Source organism: Topomyia yanbarensis, chromosome 2, assembly GCF_030247195.1.
Source record: "Topomyia yanbarensis strain Yona2022 chromosome 2, ASM3024719v1, whole genome shotgun sequence".
Taxonomy (NCBI): domain Eukaryota; kingdom Metazoa; phylum Arthropoda; class Insecta; order Diptera; family Culicidae; genus Topomyia; species Topomyia yanbarensis.
In genome coordinates, this window is record NC_080671.1 from 144,824,700 (window position 1) to 144,848,427 (window position 23,728).

A 23,728-nucleotide genomic window follows, 5' to 3' on the forward strand; every position below is an offset into this window, starting at 1 on the left:
GCCCTCTCATCTACATTTCACCAGTTGTTCATTATGGGTAACGTATTCTATACATAACGTAGATACGCCTAATGTATGAATGTCCAATTTAGTGCAAAAAGAACGTAACATACGACTTTTCTTCTTTTGACAGTTTGATTGTGGATTTCCGCCGGATTCTGGTTAGGCTCAGGTTCTCCAATTTGAAAAATTTTTCGGTCAAGTTCGGGCTATTACAAATTTAAAATTTACGAGATCAGGTCGGGTTCGAATTGTTCCACAATTCGAACCCGACCTGATCTCGTAAACCTAGGTCCAAACATGTGTTGCAGACTTTGTTCATTCGGTTTGTGTATAATTCACTTAGAAATATTGTCCTTACACAGTTTTATTAACAGTTGGCTTTGAGTTAAGAGAAAAAAGCGGTAAAATGGCAACGGATTTAATACAGCATTCAAATATAATTATTTGGAAAAATATGAAAAGACGAATAATGAAAGTGTATATTATATTGATGTTTTACGTACTATTTCCATATTTCACTTTATTTATAATTTCTAAATTCCGTGCAATATTCGAGTCAAAACAATTTCGCCATCAAATTGATCGGTAAAAGGAGGCCTATCGGTGGATGGGCTCTGCACGGTAGATGTTTTAGATCTTCTAAAAATAAATCAGATTCGTGCATCTGGTTCACGAGAATACGAATTTCCGTAGGTACTGTTATAGTGTTCAAGAATTTTAGTAGAATCTGAATTAATGGGTAACACAATTCTTAAATTTGCAACAGATCAAGCATACACACCTAGAAAAAATCGTGTAAATTTACGTCTCCTGACCATGACATATACGAGCATCAAAAATGACTTAGTTTTAAGTTTGATTTTAATTTTACATGTCGTTGAATTTTGCGAGTCACGTAATTTTACGCCACATATGGCGTTTGTTTAAAATGTCGAAAGGTGTAATTTTATGGCACTGCGGATGTAAAGTACATCTTCCATGTAAAATTAAACAGAACACGGTTATATTTCGTCATTTCGTCAATTACGGTTTGTCAAGTTTGGAATTACGTCAACGATAAAATTCAGATTTTTTTGGTGTGTAGGATAAATCGTAAACCGTTCCTCCGCCTTTCACAAGGAAGTTTTCTCCACCGATGAAGCATTCTTTCTGCCTAGAATATGAAGCAAAGCGACCAGGTGCCGCGAGATCATGCAACCCGATGCTGTAAGAACTAATGACGAAGCAAATCATTTGTTTTTGTGTTTTACGCCTTCCTAACGTGGATAGTTAGACTCGCGAAGCTCTGTTCGAGCGGCTCGCGATTTTCAGTGGAGTTTCATCAAACAATTCTTCTTTGATATTATTTTATAAAAAATATTAGCTGAGAAAATAACACATGAAAACATGAAACTACCATGTCTTCTGAGCTAGAAGAGATGGGAATTTAATATTTTCGACGATATTAATTCTTTTGAAACTTTGCCGAAGCAATCACGTTGTATGCTTCCAACTTCTTGTTCGCATGAAATTGTTCATAAATTTCAATGTTTAATAACACTTGTGAGTTTTAAGCACACAATAAAACCCTTACCAATAAATGCCTATTGGTCTGGGCGTTAGCGTGATTACCACAAAAACAATTTAACGGGGAGCCTTCAGAAAATGGCTGCCACAGCCGCCATTTAAAAAGATCTCAATCTAATATGACAGACCTTCTGGCAGTCGCGTCAGTGCACGCTGCTCTGAAAATCTAGCAAAATTGGCTTGAAGGCTTAAATTTTTATTTTGAAGACTTTTTATAAATATGCTTATTCTTTTTAAATTTTTTTGGCGGTGGTCAGCCATTTTCGTCCGCGTCCCTTATCACCTAATTTTATAAAGTGATTCATCAGCAGTGCTATCTTTGAAAATGAACCATCTCGGTTATGCAACTAATTTTTTCCGATCTTTTTAATGCAAATAATTAAGCAGTTTTCATTTCGTTATATTCTGAATTGCACATATTTTGTCGTATGTAATTTTAAATGTTTTTTGATTTTTTTATTAATAGCCCGCCTCTTACCCCCACACCAAAAAGCTCACAAATGGACCCCCCTGGTAGTGGACACATCAGTTCTCAGCGTACAAAAAAAGGTCAGCACAACAAAACAAAGTTACGAATCGCGGAAACGCTGAGAACAAAAAAAAACAATACGAGACCGACAAAACACACAATTTGACAAGAAGCTACGGCGAGTACCCAGCGGAAAAGAATCCTTTTAAGGGTCCCATCGTAGCTTTGCAGGTAGCTCATAATAATTTAAATTTATTTATTACTTATTGCTATAAAAATGCATTTATCAATTGTTTTTATTTAAAAAAATGTTAACCAATTATAGCTAAAGGAATAAGCTCGATTGGTGGTGAACGAAGTTTATATTAAAAATTCTCCTATTTTATTTTTTAAAATTAGTTTCAATGTTGCTTGGAAACGAGTGCGACATGTTATTTGCTTAAAATCAGTAGGAAGCTGGTTGAATAACTTAGGTCCGATGAAAGAAATGCGTCTTTGACCAAGGTTCGTGGATACTCTGGAGTATAATAAATGATTAGCTTGTCTGGTGCTGTGAGCTCGAATTCCTGTCGTAAATTCTAGATTATTATAAGCAATAGTATTATGCAAAGCATTGTGGATGTACATTATTGTTTGGTAGTTAGTCAACCCAAGCAAAGGTAAAATGTTATGGGCATTATTATTGTATAACAAAATAGTAGGGTACATAAATGGTTTTTCATAAATAATTTTAAGACATCTGTTTTGAAGCGTTTGTAGCTTTTTCAGATTCGAAATACTGGCACGGCCCCACACAGATACAAGGTAGTTCAGCAATGAGTGGATGTGCGCATAATAAAATTTTAGAAGTACATGCTGGGGAACAAAAGAGCATACTTTACGCATAGCCCCACATAACGATGCAACTTTTCTCTCTATAGATGTTATATGCTCAATCCAGGAGAGTGTGGGGTCTAAGTGAAGTCCTAAATATTTGAAGCAGTTAGTTTCCTGAATTACAGACTGTCCCATTCTTGGGTCTGGATGCACGCCTATAGCTCTTCTAGATGAACGAAACAGCATATATTTAGTTTTTGATAGGTTCAAGGAAAGAAGGTTTTCGTTGAAATACGTCGTTAGTGTTTTTAAATCCGATTCAATGTCGCGTACAATATCCAGGCAGTTGTTGTTCGGGTAGAACAACGCGGTGTCATCCGCGAAAAGACGAGGAGTCCCTTTTAACCCGAGTATACCTAGGTCATTGATATACAATAAAAATAACATTGGCCCAATATTACTGCCTTGGGGCACTCCTATTTCTATTGGTCTATAAGAGCTACACGAGTCTCCAATAGATACGAATTGGTTCCTATACGACAGATAGCTACGAATAATATGATTTGCTAATCCCCTGATACCATAGCATTCTAACTTCTTAAGCTGGATTGAGTGATGCAGAGTATCGAATGCTTTTTTTAGGTCCAGAAAAAGGGCACCAACAATTCTTTTGCTATCAATTTGCCTAATGATGGAGTCAATTAGTTCGGTCATTGCAATTAAAGTGCTGCAGCCCTGTCTGAACCCATACTGGTAGTTGTAAATTATGTTGTGTTTGTTCAAAAACTCGAGTAGTCGAGTGATGAGCAATTTCTCAAGTATTTTATTGAAAACGCACAATGTTGAAATTGGTCTATAGTTGGAAGGTTGGTTTGGCTCACCAGCTTTGAAAATTGGAATTACTCGGGCTATTTTTAAACAGTCTGGGTACCTGCCGGGGGGTCTTATCAGGACCACAACTGTTATTTTTTTCGAGGTCTTTAATCAAAAGGATCACTTCGTTTATGGTTGCAGGACGCAAAAGGGATTGTTTCTTGGACGTGTTGTATATTTGTAATAGGATTTGAGTTGGGACGCGTGGGAATATTGTCAGACAAATTTTTGCCAATACTAGAGAAATATTCGTTGAAAACATTACATACTTCTTTAGTCTCAGTGACTCTGATATCATTGGAAATTAGGCTGATGGGAACATCCGACTTTGAACGACCAAAAATGGTATTAATATTTTTCCAAAGTTTTGAATGAGTTGTGTTGGATAGAAGGTTTTCAAAGTAGGCCTTTTTGCACCGCTTTTTCATTACATTAACTTTTTTAGTTATGTGTTGCAGAAGAGCTTTGAGGTTTTTCATCATTGGGGTTATTTTTTACTCGTTTTGATGGCATTGTAAGGGAACACGTATCCTCCGGTTGATGCCAATCAGGCTGATATTTCTTTAGACTGAGCAAAATAATTAATTTGCTTGTTTAGTGTTTATTTGATCAACTAGGAAACGAATCCACTGAGTATTTAATGGGCATGGGGAATACGCATGGTCTTGTCTGAGTGAATGATGACTTTGGAATTGTGTGTGAGGGTTGAGAATTGACATTTCGCTAGAACAAATTAAAACCAATTACCAATTTGCGGCAATTATTTCAGCAAGAGGAACAAATCCTATTAAATAAACGAACTGAATAAAAAAAGAGTAACAAATGTTTTATTGTCATATTTAATGGTTTACTTTTAGTCCATTAAATGGTCAGTCAATTATACTGAGCTAAGAATAAGTACCTACTTTTGAAAGATGGGGTGTGTTTGATTTGTGTATGATATTAATATCGATTAAGAACGCAACATCGATATTTTTCTGTTTCGCGTCTTCACTGTAATATCGCAACGTTTACTTGAACGAGGTGGAAAATTTCAAGTTACGGGATCTCAATATGCCTGTGATAATACCTATAAAGGATCATTTAAAAATTCTGCCTCGCTATTAGGGGAACAGCTATGACAAATAGTGACATAAATGGGATGGGGAGCACGTCATGTGCTTTGGCGCAATCGGCTGTTTTACGCACGATTGTGCGATGTATATAGGAAATTTCATAGAGCATGTACACTTTTGCGTGCAGTGACAATATTGTGCTCCTTTAAAAAAAGGAAAACCCGAAATTATTTTGGAGGTTCTAATTTGGAAAGAAATTTTTATCTTTAGTATTATTCAATCGACTTTGACGATAATAAATCGTTAGACGCGTAATTAAATGCTCTTTCAAAATTCTCATTAAAATGAAAACAATCCTGTATAAAAATGTTGAGAAATTTGCGTATTTTTCATGCAAAACTCGCAAAATAATGATTATTTTCATATTGTCCTAAAACCGCATAATATTTTTTAACAAAAGGGCACAACATAGCATTCCGTTGCAAAAGTCTAGTCTTCTTATTTTCAATTATCATTAAAAAGTTGAAAATCGTTTGAAAAATAATAGCGTAGTTTATTTTTTTTAGAGTCGAAAGTCCCAAATAATTGAAAGCTTACTTCGGTTTTAAATCAATGCCATAAAAGTTGCATGAATAAAACCTTTTTTCCATGAAACACTTGGAAACACCCTATATTTTGATTTTTTTTTGTAAAATGAAAAGTATAACAGAGAAAAATTAGAGTCTTTTGCAAACTTTCTTAAAATTATTCGCTCTGCAATTTCACTGAAGGTAGTATGACTCTCTCTAGAATAATTAAAAAGTAAATTCTTTGATCTTGGTAAAATCAGAACCATCCTAACTGTTGTTTCAACGAAAAGAAAGGGCTAGCAAACTACGAAAACTTTCCCAAAGACATAATAGACATAATAAGACTAAGTTGTATAGTTTTAGCAAAACAGAACTTCTGCTCGAACGGGACATCACGTTTGATCAGTCGTTCGATTGAAACACAAAGTATGTTTTAGTTTTAAGGGATTTGCGTCAAACCGGCGCTAATCTATTCCGACAATAAGTTAGTGTCGGTTTCTGATGAGGCGAAGCCGAAACGCAACTAAGTATGAAAAGTTTCAAACTTCTGCTAAATTTGCATTCAGCACCACTGTGCAATGGTCTCAAATCCAAATAAGACGATTAAGATTATTTCCGTTGCTTTCGTGCTGCTGTCATTTCCGGTCCGGTTTAAGATCATACCATTATTCGAGCTGAATGGGATTTTATCGAATAAAGCTTGCAATCAAATATTTTGTGATTTCACGTTTATGTTGAAAGGAGAACATGATTTTTTTTATTAATTCTGATATAGCTGACATACCCTGTATATTCTGAAAACACATTCAGACTCCAGCGAATTACACTACTTTCCGGATCGTATTAATTTATTTTGATGTTCAGTTTTCAACCACACTCCAAGAAAATGATAAAGGATAAAGCTCCCACAAATTCCCCATCTTCATTACTCATCAACTTACGCAACCGCAAAAATGAGTTTAATTTCGTTTAATATCGTTTCACAAAAATAAACAATGTCTAAATAAAAGTATTGCTTTACTAAGAATTTCGTAAAAATGAACAAAATCGTATAATAAGTTTTTGATTCCGATCTGTTTTTCAGAGGGATTAAAATTTTCGGGCAAACGAAGATGGAATCAGTTACAGATTCAAAAATAGCCCCTAGCAGAGTAGTTTTTTTGTTTAGATGATCGGTTATCTTTATACATATGAATCATGTGATGGTCATTGTAAACAACATGCCATCCCGATAAAAGCACTCCAGGATAAAGCTAGCAGTCTGGAAAATGTTTATCATTTTTTCATAAATACCAGTCATCACACTTCACAACATTCAATTCCGTTAATTACACATAGTCATTTAGTTCGCTCTCATTCAACCCAATAAGATGCTAACTTACCTCGAATGGAGTTCGGCGGTTTCTTCTCATGCTGGTGCCCACCGAGTCCAAGCAGATCGCTCGTTCCCGTTCCCAGGTCGGCACCGGCCGCGGCAGCTGCAGCAGCAGCCGCCGCCAGCAGATTGCTAGTGTTGAGTGCCGATGATGAACCGGCGGAACCGGCCACTGACGGGGGCGGCGTTGTACTGTCGGCTAGATCACTGGTCGACGCGGCCGAAGCAGCCGCAGCTGCAGCCGCTGTCAGCGAGGAACAGAACGCATTGAAATCTTGCTGGTTCATCATTCCCGAGTGCCGACTACTGTTGCCGGTGCTGGCGGCGGACGATCCGCCGACACCGGAAGCGGACGCGTCGTTCAACGGCTGCATCAGTCTATGGCTGAGCTTGGGGAACTCTCTGGTATCACGAGTAAAGCTATGACTATTGTTGACACTATTACTACTGGTATTGTTGCTGTTACTGCTAGTGTTGGTACTACTACTGCTACTGGTATTTCTTAAAGGCCCTAAATTTGTATCACGTAATTCAGTCGTTGCGGCAGATGCAATGCCTGTTGTAAATAGGTTTCTACTGTTTTGATTATGTTGCTGTTGGAGCTGTTGTTGTTGTTGTTGTTGCTGACTTTTATGGCTATTGGCGATCTCGTTCAGAAAAAGGCGGGTGTCCGAGAGCAGGTTGTCATTCCGTATGGAACTGCTATTGGATAACGTTCCACCGGAAGAATTGCAGCCGCTCAATTGTTGCTGGTGGTGGTGCTGTTGCTGCTGCGATTGAGTCAGTCTCGAAGAAAGCTTCGGAGCAGCAGCCATAGCTGCTGCGGAAGCAGCCCCAAATAGCCCGAGGCCACTTCCGGAACTTCCGCCAACTCCATTTCCATCGTTCGTGAGCCCAGCTCGGTTGCCTTGAAATTTACTATTCCAGGTTTGGTTGAAAAACTCGGTGAATTCACTATCCATACTTCGGTCGCTTCCACGCAATTAATTACTCTCGCTCACGGTTACAGACACACAATGAGTTTAATCCTTAATTCTAGCAAATAATTGGGACTGAAACCACTTGCTCTTGTTTCCTTCCCTCCGTAAAACAACGGCAAAAAACGGATTCCTCCGTTCGGCAGGATTTAGGTAGGATACAAATCCTCAATACATTCAGCAGTCATCTTAACGAATCCTGTTCTGTTAGCCGGTGGATGAATGCTGCTGGAAGAACGCGAAACTCTCGAGCAGGGAGAACGGGTGGAAATGTACAGTAACACTTTTCTACTTTCTTCGTTTGCAGCCGGTTTGCTTGTCGCGCGGTGACGGTGGAGGTATGCTGCACTTACGATAATGGTGTTGATTTTTCGTCTTATCTGCGCCGAGGAAAGTGGCCACTTTTCAGTTTCCTTTCACTTATTACACCTCAGAGAATGTTTTAAATTACAATTATCTTTATTACGTGTAAAGTCTGTTCACTTATGAATCACAAACAAAGTCTCGGATCAGCAAGGGACTGGAAAAACAACAACAAAAAACGATGCAGTTCCATCCAAACAGTATCAGCAACGAGCACAGAAAGCCACTGAACTGGTTCCCGCTAAAGAAGATATATTGAAATAGGAACATTTTTGGGCTTTTTTTATAAGCGACAACAGGGAATTATATTTTGTCTCTTTCTCTCTCTCTCTCTCATTCTCGTGACCACCGTACAGGTGATAATGTAGCGTCAATTCTGCAATGATGACGGTTTCAGGGTGCGAAAAAAATAATAAACTGATAACAGTACATACATATTGCTGGTTTGCGTTACAAGCACCTTTCACCTGTTCGCAACAAACCACTGACGCTGCTTCTAGAGGATGTTGTATTTGTTTGTCGCGAAACCAAGCACAGCTTGCTACAGTAGCTTCTCGGCCGTTTGATATTTCATCGGTTTGAGTGTGGTGGTGGCAATTGAATCGAACTCTTATCAAAACAGAAAGTTCACGACAGGGATGCATTTGTTTTTGAGATAAGCCGTTTGCATTGTGTAGGGTTAGTCTGATGATTGTTATTGAATCATATTTTGTGTATGTATGTAAGTGTTTTCGTTCAGGTTGAGGCTAGTGCACAAAGTGAAAGTTGGTTTGTTGATTAAGTAAAATTTAACTATTGGATTCGCTTCATTCATTTTTTAGGTTTTGACGTTAGTGACATAAGATTTTCTGTAATCTCCTACAAAAAACAGATCGAAATGTGAATGACTTATACAGAAGAAATGCTGTGAAGTATTCGAGAGGGTATCGTGAGGGTTAGTCTCATAAAGCGTATGTTCGTGTCACAATTTGCAATGGATCTAGTTTCAAAGCTTGCATTTTTTTTGTTCCGTTTCCAAATATTTACATTCCAACCCCGTATTCTTCCACCGTGATTCTACAACTTGATTATACGTAGGCCAGGTCACGCTTTATACTATAACAAAAAGTTTTCTACGCACATTACAAAAAAATAGCGCTGAATTACACAGAAGAAAGCACCAACCGCAACTAAAACAAATACAGTAGGTACCGAGGTTTGCAGTTAAATTACAAGCTGTTGCAGTATGTTAGAAACTACAACCAGTACCACAAACGAAAAGGAGAATCACGACCGTAAAAACTAATAAAAGCAACTAGTAACTAGTAACAATTGAGATTTTACGGTACTCTTGAAGACCTTCTTAAAACTTAGAATGCACTTGTAGTGTGCTATAAAACTAGAATTGTTACTTGGGAATTGTTTATGTTTTATTACTTATAGGTTGTAAATAGTTAAAAGAGATGCGGGCAACTCCATCAAGATTGATCCAATTTTGTTAAAAATCGTCATGGATCATGTTCTACTAAGTATTTTCTGACAATTTTGATACAAGAACAATTTTGAAAATTGTTTATTTTATAGTTCTAGGCAGAGCCACCTTGCAGAACAATTTTTTTGAATAAATCATTGAAGATATACACTGCCCATAAAATCATAAGAGTCACAAATGGATTTTGGTCGAAAATGAGTTATCTGTTGGATTGTATTCTGTATCACCACTGAATCATAACGCACAAATAAGATTACCAGGTTTGTTTAGAAAATATAAAAAATACCAAAATATGGTTGTCCTATCCATTTGGTTCAATGGAAATGTAAATCTTTTCAATATAGGACTTTTATGGACAGGACGGCGCCGGTGGTTGAGTGGTAAGCATGACCGCCACTCATTCCAGTTGTCCTGGGTTCAATTCCAGCCGAGATCGTTGAGATTTTTCTGAGGTGAAAAAATCTGTGGTCACGTCTTCCTACGGAAGGGAAGTAAAGCTGTTGGTCCCCAGTCCATGAAATTGGTGGATCGATATTTAGTCCAGGTAGTGGAATCACCTCTCTGGCGTCGGTAAAGAAGAAGTATATCCAACTTCTATACTCTACTAACAAAAATATCCTTCTCCCGTGATACTTGTGGAGTGCGCAGTAGTATATACGGCCTCTAGCAAAAGCAAGTATCGGACTAACAATTCCTTCCCTTTCCTTCCGCGATCTACGTTCGGGCCTGGCCGGTGCCGGTATTGATCAGAAACACTTTAGGATTACCAGGAGTTGCACATTGAAAGATGTTTCGCTAATCCCAAGCATAATTATCTACTGATTCCCTATGCAACTTCAGCTGATCGATAACGGAGTAGCAGCCAGGGGTGGTCGCACAAGCTCAAGCTCAATATAGGACTTTTATGGACAGTACATAGTTAATTCTGTTCCGACCATTTTTAAACAGTAACTAAAATAATATGTTTAAATTACCTCTACGATGGGCAGTATGAATTATTGTAATCGTTTAAATTCGATTAAATGGTTGTTAGGGTGGTGCCAGTTTCAACGATTTTTGAAAAGGACATTTTAATGTTGGAGTATTACAGTATTGTAGAAAAACGTATTTTAAAAAACCTTCCCGAAGACACCGGAGCTCTATCACTCTTACTTTTTATTTTACAGCAAATTAAATGAATGTTTAAAAAAATGGTTTTATTATATAACTTTTAAAGTTTTTTATCATTTTTTAATTTGTCTCAAACACCTAGCCTATTTGATAAAGAAGTATGTTTACATTTTACACCTAATTGAATATTTTTTGAATAAATACAGTAAAATTTTAAAAAAAATAGCGTTACTAAAATGTATGATATTCTAATTTGCAAAAACGGTGTTTATTTTTATGCCCTAACTGAAGATAATGAGATTTGAAAAAATAAATTTCTGACTCATAACTCGACAGCGACTAGGAATAAGATATGATAGGATCTTGAAATAATATATGCATCTTCAATTTTGAAATTACCCAAGGGTTAATTTAAAGTAAAATGAATACTGCAAAAGTTATATGATTATTTAAACCATAAATTAATATGATCGTGTATCATGTATGAACGAAATTTTATGATTTTGTGAACTAGTTCACGAGCACGTATGGTCAGACGTCGTCTAGTATATCATTAACCAATTCATGCATACATGGATATTTTATGATTTCGTGAACCATTTCATGAGCACGAATGGCCAGTCGTGGTTATCATACCAGGAATCATGAATTAGTTAACGAATGTATGAATATTATTTTATGATTTCATGAGCTATTTCAGTAGCAGGAATATTCAGTCGTGGCTATTCGAATATACTAAAATTATGAAATCATGGATCATCATTTCACATGAATAATACATTACGATTTCGTGCACCATTTTTGAGCACGAATGATCAGTCGTGGCTATTAAACCAGGAGTCATGAATAAGTTACCGAATCTATGAACAATATTTTATGCTTACGTGAACTATTTTACAAGCACACATGGTCAATCGTAGCTATTAAACCAGAAATCGTAAGTCAATTCCCGAATACACGAATAAGATTTCATGATTTCGTGAACTACTTCACTAGTACGAATGGTTAGTCGTGGCTATTATACTAGGAATCATAAACTTGTTCACGAATACATGAATAATATTTAACGATTTTGTGAATTATTTCACGAGCACGAATGATTATGGTGACTAATACGCTAGGAATCATGGATCAGTTCATGTTTGCATTAATTTTGAAGTTGTGAACTATTCTACGAGCACTGATATTGCATTGTGACTAATATATCAGAAATCATAAATTAATTCACGAGGGCTGAAAGAGTTCATGCATAATATTCCGAGTTTCATGAAACAGCTCAGGAAAAATATCTAGTCTGCTTTCATTTTGTGAACTAATTCACAACAACGAAAACCCGATCATGATCAAGATGAAATAAATCATAAATCAGTTCACATTGTATAGTCGGATTCTGAATAATGTTCATAAATTTATGAATAAAATCACGGTTTATGAATAATTTTAATAAAGTCGTGAACTGCTTCCCGTACAGAAAATCGATTTGATAATGACACGGCGAAAACCGTAACTAATGTTCATAAAACCAAAACGTATATCTCCACTAATAAAAGCGGTAGGCAGGCGTTAGTGAAATGAAATTGAACATAATTATAAAACATGATTTTTGTTCATGGTTCCTGGTTTCGTGACGTATAGACGTGATTGTTTTAGAATTCTTGGCACTTTATCACCGAACAATTTTTCTCCACGTGGTTATTTTCCGTGATTTTGTCGATGACTGCGATTAGACTCAAGTAGATAACATGAATTTGCATACTGCCAGTGAATTAATCAAGTACAACATGAATTTGCAATCTGTCAGAGAACCCATTAAGTGCCATGTAGAGGAGAGCACATTGGTCTTATGCGATTATTTTGGCATGAAATAGTATTGTTTACGATAGGATAGTGCTTGCATCTATCAAAATGGGTCTAAAACGACCAGCTCAAGTAGTTTTGATGCGGCCCCCAGGAACGCAATTTCCCTGTCGCTGGCCCGTGCGCAAGGCGGGGGGGGGGGGTTGGGTGGTTCGAGGGTTCTGAATTTTTCTTTAAAAATTTATTAACTTCCTGTTCAGGAAAAAATATACTGCAAATTGTTTTGGTACATAAAATGTCATTTGAGTTCGGTCACTTTAGAAACAAGTCAATGAAGAAAGCAAGGACGAAACTTTGCGAGGGTGGCTGGAAAGGGATATATGTCAAGTTGGACGGCTTCTCTGAAGGATCGGTTCACGTTTCGACAAGCTTCGATATTAGCAACAGTAGTGAGTAGACAGCAGATGTCGGTCAGCGGGCTAGCAACGGCAGGTAAAAAGGAAAAACACGAATTTAGAAAAAATCGGGATATTGTGGTCTAGAAATTTTTTACCCCCGATGATCATTCCGTTGGAATGGCAGCGAAATGGATCGCGAAAATAGGCATTGGTATAGGGTGAAATACCGCAACCGAGAAGTTCTCAGCATCAGCTAGCAGATAAATAGGAACGACTAGTACCAAGAAGGATAAGAAGCCCGGCGAAGGTGGTTGTAAACAGATGTAAATCCTTATGGTCGACACCTCCGGATCGGTTCATGTCTCAATAGGTGACGATATTTACAGCAGACGTGAGCTGGTCAGATATATCGCGAAGGTTGGACAGTAAGCGAGTCAAAGTCCTAAAACTTTGTCGAAGACACCAACTTTCTACCTCGTCCGCATAAAAAGTTAATTTTTTAGTTCAATCGTAGTGAGCTATGCCTAATTTTAATTTTTATCGGGTTGTGGGGAATATTTTTACGAACGATTCGTCCAAAGATACCCTGTGAATATTTTTGATGGTTCGGCCTCTAGTGAATTAAGTTCACATTCTTGGGGTTTCTGACCACTATGCAGTGGTGTCTTTTGATGACTCTTTCTCGATAACAAACATTTACCCAATTTATTGAGCTAAGTCGTTTGGTTCACATAACTAGGTTCAGGCCTCTGAAAAAATCTTCAAAGTTTAAGGGTTCTGTACATTTCTTTTAAAATATACGTTAAAAATCAATGTAATGATTATGTAGGTCGGAGGAAGGAAATGTTTTAGTAGCGAGTCTTTTAGAAAGTCTGTTAATGCATATTTTAATAAATCATGAGGGTACATCACAGAAAAAAATATTCTGTTATTTTAAATTTATTTTTTTGCGCATATCTGGAGCATAAATATTAATGTAAAATTAAGTTCCACCATAAATACGCACAACTTGTCGTGCTTTCTTCAACGAATTTTATTATAATTTTACACGTTGATTGAAAATTATAGTTTCATTGAACCGGATACCATCGCACTTTAATGTATTTTTAAACCTACATTACTGTGAAATAAATGACATGTAATATCACACGAACAAAAGTGTAATATCATATGCTTTTTTATGATCCCAGTGAGTGCATCGAATTCAACTTAATCTTCAATCAAATGTTTGATTCAAGCTTTGTATGTTTACATTCGTATTGACGCACATGTCGTTTAAATTTATGTATTTTTGGTATGACCATCTGGACCGGCCTAGAATATATACAAAAACATTCAGATGTTGGTTTAAAAAAAATCAGTTCTTGTGTTTATCAGAACTACGTTATTTTTTACCTTTAAACCATGGAACTAGAGATCGAGGGAAAGGTAATGAAGACCCCATTTCGCAAACCGAGTATAATTGGAAAAGAGAAACAATTGAAAGCAAATGAGTGCGCGTCCCGCATCTAATAACGTGGACCCAAAAGCGGCAAACAAACTGATGGAAGATGTGAAATGTAAAGCCCTAACATTCGCACAATTATCTTTATCCAATTTTTAAACGTTCCACCCTTAAAGCTTTGAATACTAATAATTCAGCTACTTGCGATACATTTCGAATTTTTTGCATATGCCACTCAGAAATACTTCTATGAAATGATTCCATTGGATAAAACTACAGACATTCATATTATTCATTTGAGTTTCTTTTGTGGTTCCAAATGATTGCAAATTATGGAAGTGATTGATTACTCCGCGGATTTCCGCATTGCGTTCAAATTTTGTATGCGAATTAGTATGGGAAAATGCACTTTTTGCATCTCCACTTGAATTGAAAAAAAATGCAATAAAAGAATAATCCAACTTTACCAAAAACTGTAATTTATGTTATTTCGATTTTCAAATAGAATGGTTACATATTTAACAGAAATTTATTAAATCTGTCTGCGCTGCCAATATACCACCAACACCTACATTCTAATTTTAAATATCTTATAATATGTTCATCGCAGAGAATTATAATCTTCGAAAAAATTATTCAGAATATTTTTTGAAATACATAAAGGTAGTTGAGAAGTTTAAAAATCTGTTTTAATTCTCATTACAGTGTGATCGAACTATTCCGATACAATTCATCATATGGATCATTTGTATTTGCTCAATCAATTGGCAATATCTGGTAATACATGTCTTATAAATAAGCTGTTATTTTTACAAAATCTAATTCGAAAACATTTCTTGTATCAGCAGAAGCATTAACCTTGTAATAACCAAAAGATCGTTTGGAAACATACTGCGAAGTATAAATGCTATGCGATAAAAATATCCTTCAAACTATTTTTTTAAAGGAAACTGTGAAACAATTCACGGGCTAATAATTATAATGCAAACTTCATTTACTTATACTAACTTCTTTCTGAACGAGATTCAGCAATTGATTAGAAAAATGCAATAAAATGTTATAGATGATATCGGAATGGTTCTATTTCACTGTTAGGTGAATTAGATCGGTTTTCTGACTTCCCAACTAAATCCAAATGGTTCCGAGAATCACACAGAAATATTCTGCTGAAGCCACCAAGCCGTTACGATGAACATATTATGAGATATTTAGAATTTAATCGTAGGTGTTGATGGTATATTTCCAGTGTTGACAGAATTAATAAATTTCTGCGAATAATTTAACTCTTCTATCATAAAATCGTAATAACATTTATATAACAAAAATCTAGCTAGTTACAGTTTTTGGCAAAATTGTTAACCAGTGAGTTAATTGAGTTAAACAGCGGTGTGAACGTGCGGCGTTGCCAAAAAAGTGTTTCCCTTGCTGATTTTCGCAATACGCAAATCCGGGGAGTAACCAATCGCCCATAAAATTTTGGGACCTCAAAAAGAACTTCAAAGATGCTAAGGCATATGTCGAGCCACGCTAATGCGCATTTCAAACCCTGTATGATAGATCTAGGCCCTTTCGTACGATAAATGCTCGAGATGATTCCCTTACATGCTTCTAATTAGCTGAAATGTTTTTAAGAATCATAGTGTCCTCGGTAAAGAGTTGATGGACTGTTGAATCAGCCATGTCAGAAACTGTTCAGTTTGGACGTTGGAGACGGAAGCTTAAAACGGTGCTTGAAGGAACTGGGTGCGAAAAAAACCAGCGACGCAGTAAATCAGCCCGACAGAATATGACCAAACTATTGCCAAACGCTATAGATCTAAATATTGGTCGCACTGGTCCGTCTCCAACAAAAAAAATGCCAAACGCTGCCTACTACGTTCAAACTGCAAAAAATGTCACTCGAGCGGCAGCTCACTTGGCCAATCTCGATTTGATTTGCTGTGAAATTGGTTTTTCGAGTCTATCAACAAATGAAGCCGAAAGACGTCATCTCCACAAGAGGTAACTTTGAGGAGATGACGTAGCAGATACCATCGTAATATTAATTGATCAGCTGAATTATAAACTGAAAATGATATTTTAGCAACTTTAATTTGGCGTCAACAATTTTAAGCGTTATATGTGCGACAGGAGGTGGGGGGGGGGGTTTATGTGTCCCCCGTACCCTTTTACATTTCAATCCAATATATTCCAATGTTCTTTCTCATTCTCGATATTGACACTTAGTGGCATCTCAGAACATCACCAAGATTTTGAGAGTATACAATTGTTTATACAGCAAGAGCCTAGTAACAATTGTGGCTTTATGATAGTTTTATAGCCACTGATAAAACTTAGATTACACTTGTAGTGTGCTATAAAACTTCAATTGTTACTTGGGGAGGGGCCAGAGGAAGAGCTTCTGGAATTTTTATCCATTAAAACGCCGGGTACCCTTTCGGTATTCGCAAAACTGAATCATGAAATGTGTTAACCGATTCGGACACCTTTGGCTGTTGTGGATTTAGAAACTTATTTGGACTCTATAACATCACCTGATCTAATCTATCGAATTCTTGGAGATCTGGATTTCTAAAGGTACGTTCCAGTACTGGGATACTATTTGATAATTTCAGTATATTAAGGATGTCAAAATACTTCGAATTGCTTCAAAGACTGAATCTTATCGTTATGGGAGTATTGCAAGAGCTGATCCAGGGGGCCCTGTGGGTCGGACCCCCACCCCCTTCCAAAAATTTTGAACTTGTTGAGAAAATTTAAATTAGTTTTTAACTCAAAATTCGGAAGCAATCCCAAGAATTTGAATACCAGTATTCCTAGAATAGTATCAGCATCGTATCAACGGTTTTTCAGCATATGAACATACCTTCGCATATCCGAATACCCAGGGGTATCCGGGTATTTCAATCGGACACACAATGGTTAAGGAAAAATCGTCATAGAACCTCTGTATGACGACACAGACAAAAGTTGCTCAGGAAGGGTTAATGTCTAATCAAATTTCGAACAGTTCACCAACATCACAAATTCCAATTCTAGCAAGTGGTACTTAATTATCGAACTTCTTGCTTCGAATTGGTACTTCATACTTCAAAATGCCTGACAAGGGAACAAGTCTGCTCCAGTATCATATGCTAGCGAAATGTACGGGAGCCACTTTCCGTTTATATTACATTTTTCAAGCACTTGTCCGCATGGTGTTAATTTATTGCCACCGCACGGACGCACTCCGACCCGAATCGGGGCGACTAGAAGCGACGATGTGTAAGTGCAAAAAAAGTGCACTTGCTGCCACCAGCCGACGACTGCACACAAACCGTGCCAAAGTCGAGTGCCGGCTGCCAGTCCGCCGTCAATGCCGCCCCGCTGCTGCTGCTGCTCCTGCTTGGCACATACAAAAGTACAATCTCATTTTAAATAGATTTCCGTTTCTTGACCTACCACAATACGTTTCGATTTGCGAGCGACCACGGCTGCAGGCGACTGTTGTAGAACAGTAAACGGGCAGCCGCGGCGAACAGGAGAAGCGCACTCGTTCAATCCAACCCCAGCCTATCGACCGAGTAACGTGTGCGCCTGCTGCCAGCTAGATAGCAGCCATGAGTTTCCCTGTTCCATGATTGCCGAAATGGGAGGGAAAAGTTTTCGCATTTTACGAGCACTCTTTCTCGCTATAGGTACCTACTCTCTCGTATCAATTGCTCTCGATGGAAATGTATTATGCTCCTATGCAACTTTTTCGTCAGACTAGTGTCGCTGGATGCACACATTCTCGCAAATTTTCCCATTTCGCGTGAGAACCTCTCCGTATGTGTTTGTGTGTGAATGAGTGTGTTGTTTTGCGAAACGACGAAACAGTAGCACCGTCAAGCACTGATACGGTGCCATGTGATTACACTGAATAAACTACTGCAGAGTGGAATGTTTTGCGGTGGATTTTTTCATTATTAGCCCCTTGATGCAAACGATCCAGGCCGGTGTCAGTGGAGTGCAGGAATTTCGTTCACTTTGCAAGGCTAATGAAAAGCGTTTGGGAGTCGTCCTTTTTCAGATGGATGTGTTACTGGAAAGATTATGGTCGGACGTTTGGGAAAACCCAACTCAGCCCTACGGCCACGAAAGGATTTTTTTTGGATCTTGAGTTGAGTACTCTTTGGTTATATAAAAATTTGATAGAATCACAACTAGGAAGCTTCACATGGAATTGATATTCTTTTAACGCTCGATTAAAATTGAATGGGAACAGGCTGAATCAAAAATCGATAAGCACCATCGTAATAAAGCGCATAATGATAAAACATACATATTCCAGGCAGAGCCGTAGCGTGGTCTTCTGGCGCCCTTGGCGGAGTCTTAGTTCTGCGCCCCTTTGGTGTTTACTTTGGCTTTCTTTTTCAGTTCGACCTTCAAATAATAATTTGTGTACATGGAAATGGCCCACCTACTCCCTACTTAATTCCTATTTGACTGTCGTTCATTTCATGTAATTTCCAGTCACAAACCTTTTATCGTATATTTAGGAAATCAGTTGTTTGAAGGCGACGAAGGGAGCATCTATTCAGACGACTGTATATTAAAGTGCCAACGGCATGTATGGAAAACAGGTGATCATCGAATTCAATAACCGGACGCACCTCAACAAAAAAAAGCTTAGCTCAATCGGACGCGATTAAGGGTTTGCGCAAAACGGCCAAGGGCCAAAAATTTTCACCCGTGAAAAACACAAAAGGGCGCTTAGAATATTCAAAAATAGAATTAGAATTTTTATGCTATTGCTGTTTATTGCTTAGGATGTAATGAAACGTTGAGATCTACTGCTACCCTGAATTTTGTTTTAAGATAGCCTTTACGAAACTTGGAAAATTCTAGATTTAACTTGATACTGGAGTTTGAAAAGGTTGCTTTTAATTTATTTTCTATGCCAAATGTCTTAAAACTGCATTAAACAACGGATCTTGTATCTTTTTACAAAAAAACGATGAAAGTTGGCTCTCTGCTACTTTTAATTTTTAATCTGAAGTTTTCAAATAAAAATAAAAAAACTTGTTTTTTTTTTTCGAATTGACACCAGATTTCGACATTCCTTTGATTTCTAAAACATTTGACATACAAAAAAAAAAAATAAAAAACTGCATTTCCAAACTCAAGTCCCATCTCAATTCAAAAATATTTCTTGTACCACAAACACATTTTTTCAACATTACATCAGAGCCTTTTTCCGAGTTACCAATACTTTTGAGGTGTGTCCGGTTTGAAATTTCAAGAAGACCATAAATATTGGTACTCTACCGTATATTAAGTGTACTCCTGAATTGACCCAAATCATCCTAAAATGGATTTCTAACAAGATTCGTCGCCAAAGACCCGAGCTTCCATTTAAAATCAAACATATTGAACTGGGATCGACCTTATCTGTTCTTCTTTCGGATCAAAGTATTCTAATATTCCACAAGGCGCAGAAATATTCAGCTGTACCAGATATCTCAAACGTTCGCCTAGATAAACTCAGGAATGTGATATTTTGCCTAAAGCAAACAAATGACGTTACTGGTGACAAGACTAACGCGTGCCCGCTCACAAAGTTGAGATCGATGGTGTAGTTATCGATTCGAATTTGGCATGCTTGTATCTAGTGAAGGACGGGATTGTATGTTTCAATGATCCCAGTGAGCGAGGATTTTAGTGACCCTTAAACAAGTGTCGGGTGACCTTTTGGCGAGACTGATTTGCGTCTGCGTCGACAAGGATCGCCTGCATGATCGGTTGTTTGTGTCGCGCGTCATGCATGCAATATTGCACTAATTACAAGGAAGTGATTCTTCATGTCAATATTTTTTCTCTTTTGAAAGTCGGCTAAATATATCAGCAAGAAAAAGCTCTGCCACAAATCCGAAGTGAACAGCGCCTGGTCAATTCAGAAGAAACAAAGTGTTTCCAATGCTTCCAGGAACATCAAAAACCATTTGACATTTCAACCAGAGCTTCAACTTAGTGCAGGATTGGTTAGACCTAGGTTGGGAACCGGCAACTTTGAGATATTACGGAATTCCTACCGGTATCGCGGAGACTTCAATTTTCATGGTACGGCATGGAGTTATCCTCTCGATGATAATTGGTCTAGCTTACTCTACGATCATTGCTACAGCTTTAAAAACGCGACCTGCTTTACTGGCCATGACGACATTTCCGTTCCCCTTGTTCCTATGAAACTGAGAAAACGAGCGGAAAAAGTTATGAATATTTTTAGCTATTTTTGTTGAAATTTGAAGTCTTTGTCTTGTTTGTTGTTTATTCTGGACTAACAGGACCGTAGCGTACTCTTCTGTCGCCTTTGATAGAGTCTCAGTTATGCGTCTTTTTGCTGTCTGCTTTGGCTTACTTTGTCAGTTCGACTTTCAAACGATAATTTTCTGTGTACCTCCTATCCTGACTATTCAGACTAATTTCATGACTTAACCTCACTTAATTTAAAAAGCAGATCAAGATTCTCTCCTGACCTATTTCATGACTTAACCTCACTTATTTTAAAAAGCAGATCAAGATTTTAGCGCTCCGCAAAGGTTAGCGCCCTTGGAGGGGCTAACCTGGCCAACCGCAGGATACGGCTCTGATTCCAGGGTTTATGACTTTTCTTGCAAGGAACAGATATAACACGTCCTAAAAGCGATAAATGGTTAAATGTTGTAATTCCCTCTACCTTCTCATGTACTGACTCTCTGAAACTATTAAATTAGGTACCTTTAATAATATGATAGCCATATAGTAAATTTTTATTATTTTTATTCCAGCTGCGAGAGATATGCGGTGGGGGAGGAGGTGGTAAGACATGGCCGCACACCCCTAGCTAAGCCCATTCTAAAATCTGAACATTTTGGCCCCTAACCGACTAAGTTCAAAAAAGTCGATTTTCGTTAAAAAAAAGGTTTTCGTGGTTCTATCAAATCTCGACGTTTAATGCATTTTCAAGACATTTGGTATCAAAACTACAAATTTGATATTTAACTTTTCCTTGACTCCCACTTTCAACGTTTTCCTGTTCCAGCTGAGTCAAGAACTGTCATAGGTGGCCAATGTGGTCAAAGCGACTTTGGTTAATTACTTGATCTAGACTCGCAAATCCAAGTAATTTTGCACCAATTTTAATATGTTTTGCCTCCATTTGATATCATGGTGGTACCAATTAATATGAAAAATTGCTGGGTGGTCGCATTCTTCAACCCATAGCTCCGGAACCGGAACTCCGCCAGTCGACAAAAGATTTAATAGCAGCCGATGGGAAGGTTGTGCCGTTCATTTGAGGCTAAGTTTGCGCAAGTCGGTCCGGCCATCTCTGAGAAACAGAGGAGACATTTTTTGTCACATATACCTACACATACATAACACGGATGGCGTTACTGGAGTGAGCTGAAAATTCAGAAAAGACACTGAAGTCCACTGAGGTAGTGAAATCAGAAGCCTAGGAGACGTCGAAAGGTGACCGTTCCGTGGAAAGAGTAAGGGATACACAAGGAGAGGAGGAGGAACCGAAGAAGCCTAAGAATGTCGGCGAAGGACAGCGAAACAGCAGATAAATGGAGAGCAGATGGCGAACCGTAGAAACTGTGGAAGAGAGGAGGAAAAGGATGAAAAGAAGAAGAAAGAAGACTTTGGTCGCTTCAAGAGGGATATAGGGCAGACGCTCTAATCGTCAAAGCAAATGACGGCGTGAAGTATCGCAGAGGCAGTTCAGATTCTGGAAATAAATCTTGACGGTGCACACCATTCGCTGTTATCGTGAGCGCGGAGAAAGCATCTAAGTAAATGAAAAGAGGCTATCACTACTGCGCCGTGGTAACGATCGACGTGAAGAACGCGGTTAATAGCGCCAGCTGGGTGGCTATCACCGTAGCGCTGCACAGAATGCGGGTCCCGAGTTATTTGTGCAATGTTCTGAAAAGTTACTAAAGTTAATCGAGTACTGGTATACGAGACAAACATGGAGCAGAGGTCGATTAGGGTCACGGCGGGAGTACCTCAGGCCTCCATATTCCGTCCAACGTTCTGGAATAATAATGGTCAACGAAGTCTTAACACTGCAACTTCCCAGGGGAGTCGAGATTGTCGGTTTAACAGATAACGTTGTTTTAACGGCAACCGGCGAGGCTCTCGAGGAAGTGGAGATGCTGACAGCTAAGACAATAGGCATTGTGGTACCCTGGATGGCTGATGTCAAGTTGCAGCTGGCTCACCACAAGACGGAAGTAGTGCGGGTCAGCTATTGAAAAAAAAAAACAAACGTGTCGTGATCAGCGTCCGCGGACACTAAATTCCATCGATGCGTGCGCTGAAGCACGGGGTTGTGATGGTTGGTTAAATTACAATAGCCATGTCTATGTATGTGAGAAGGCTGCTAGGACAACTAACGTATTGGAAAAGATCATGCTGAACATCGAAGGGGCAAGATGCCGCACATAACGTATGGTGGTATGTGTCTCATCCTCAATACTGAAATATAGCGACCTGGCCTGGACTTCTGCGTTGAACTCAAAGCAAAACCGTACGAAGCACGTTTCGTCTAATGGTTCTTCGTGTTGCGAGCGTGTACAGAATGATATTGTCGGAGGCGGTTTGCGTCATTGCAGGGATGATTCACATCTGCATCACTCTGGCTGAGGACGTGGAATGCTACCAGCGAAGAAATGCACCAGAAACCTGTCAGAGCGGACTCGTTCGTTAAGCAGCAGCAATAGTGGGACAACGCGGAGGAAGGAAGGTGAACCCACCGACTCATCCCAATTGTGTATGTGTGGGTGCATAGGAAGCATGGCGAGAACTTCCATTCGATACAGATTTTGTCCGGGTACGGAAGCTTCCGGAAATACCTTCATCGGCATACTTTCTAACCCCTTTACCCGGAGTCGTCGAAGAGATGTGCCACGATGAGCTTATCTGGGACGTGGTCAATAGATTAGACGAGTATACTCTCCGAGCTGTAGAGGAAGTGGTGAAAACAAAGCAGCTCCCCGAATCATGAAACAACAAATCGGGCTCAGGGAAAACTTCGCCACATGGGAACTCGCCGCCGGAGTAGACTAGATGCACCGCCGGGGTTCAGTTGAGTAGTACGCGACGCAGCACCGGATTTTGGTCACCAGAGCGCCAGCGAACCGGATACCAGGCTAGATGAGTGTGCTAGATCCATCGCCGGAGACTAGTTCGAGTAGATCGCGTGGAACAGGCAGTGGGTCGTTAAAACGCCAGTGAGCCGGAAGCTACGTTTCGCCCGGAATCGCTGGGCAGACTTCGGCACCTGCTGGCTGGATCATTGAGTGGGCTATGTCCCCCGCGGGGACGAAGTGGGGCGCTAAATGGCTCACGAAAACAAGATTCAAATTGGCTGAGAGCTAATTGTCTCACGAAACAGACACCGTTGCCGAGAGAAATTCTGCCCTTGGGAAGCTCT

At 38.7% G+C, this 23,728-nt stretch overlaps 2 protein-coding genes across 4 annotated transcripts in view; both read right to left on the reverse strand.

The window, feature by feature from the left end:
* Window positions 1-7,825, reverse strand: part of LOC131681636 (probable nuclear hormone receptor HR3) — a 111,104-nt gene extending 103,279 nt beyond the window's left edge. For all 3 annotated transcript variants that reach the window (XM_058962549.1, XM_058962547.1, XM_058962546.1), the window contains exon 1: window positions 6,734-7,825. In XM_058962549.1, the coding sequence (XP_058818532.1) occupies window positions 6,734-7,688 (955 nt within the window). In that variant the 5' untranslated portion in view covers window positions 7,689-7,825. The remainder of the gene's footprint in view (window positions 1-6,733) is intronic.
* Window positions 7,826-8,171: 346 nt separating this feature from the next.
* Window positions 8,172-23,728, reverse strand: part of LOC131679830 (probable serine/threonine-protein kinase roco5) — a 567,409-nt gene continuing 551,852 nt past the window's right edge. The window contains exon 9 of the mRNA XM_058960578.1: window positions 8,172-8,223. The gene's annotated coding sequence lies outside the window, so the exon portion shown is untranslated. The remainder of the gene's footprint in view (window positions 8,224-23,728) is intronic.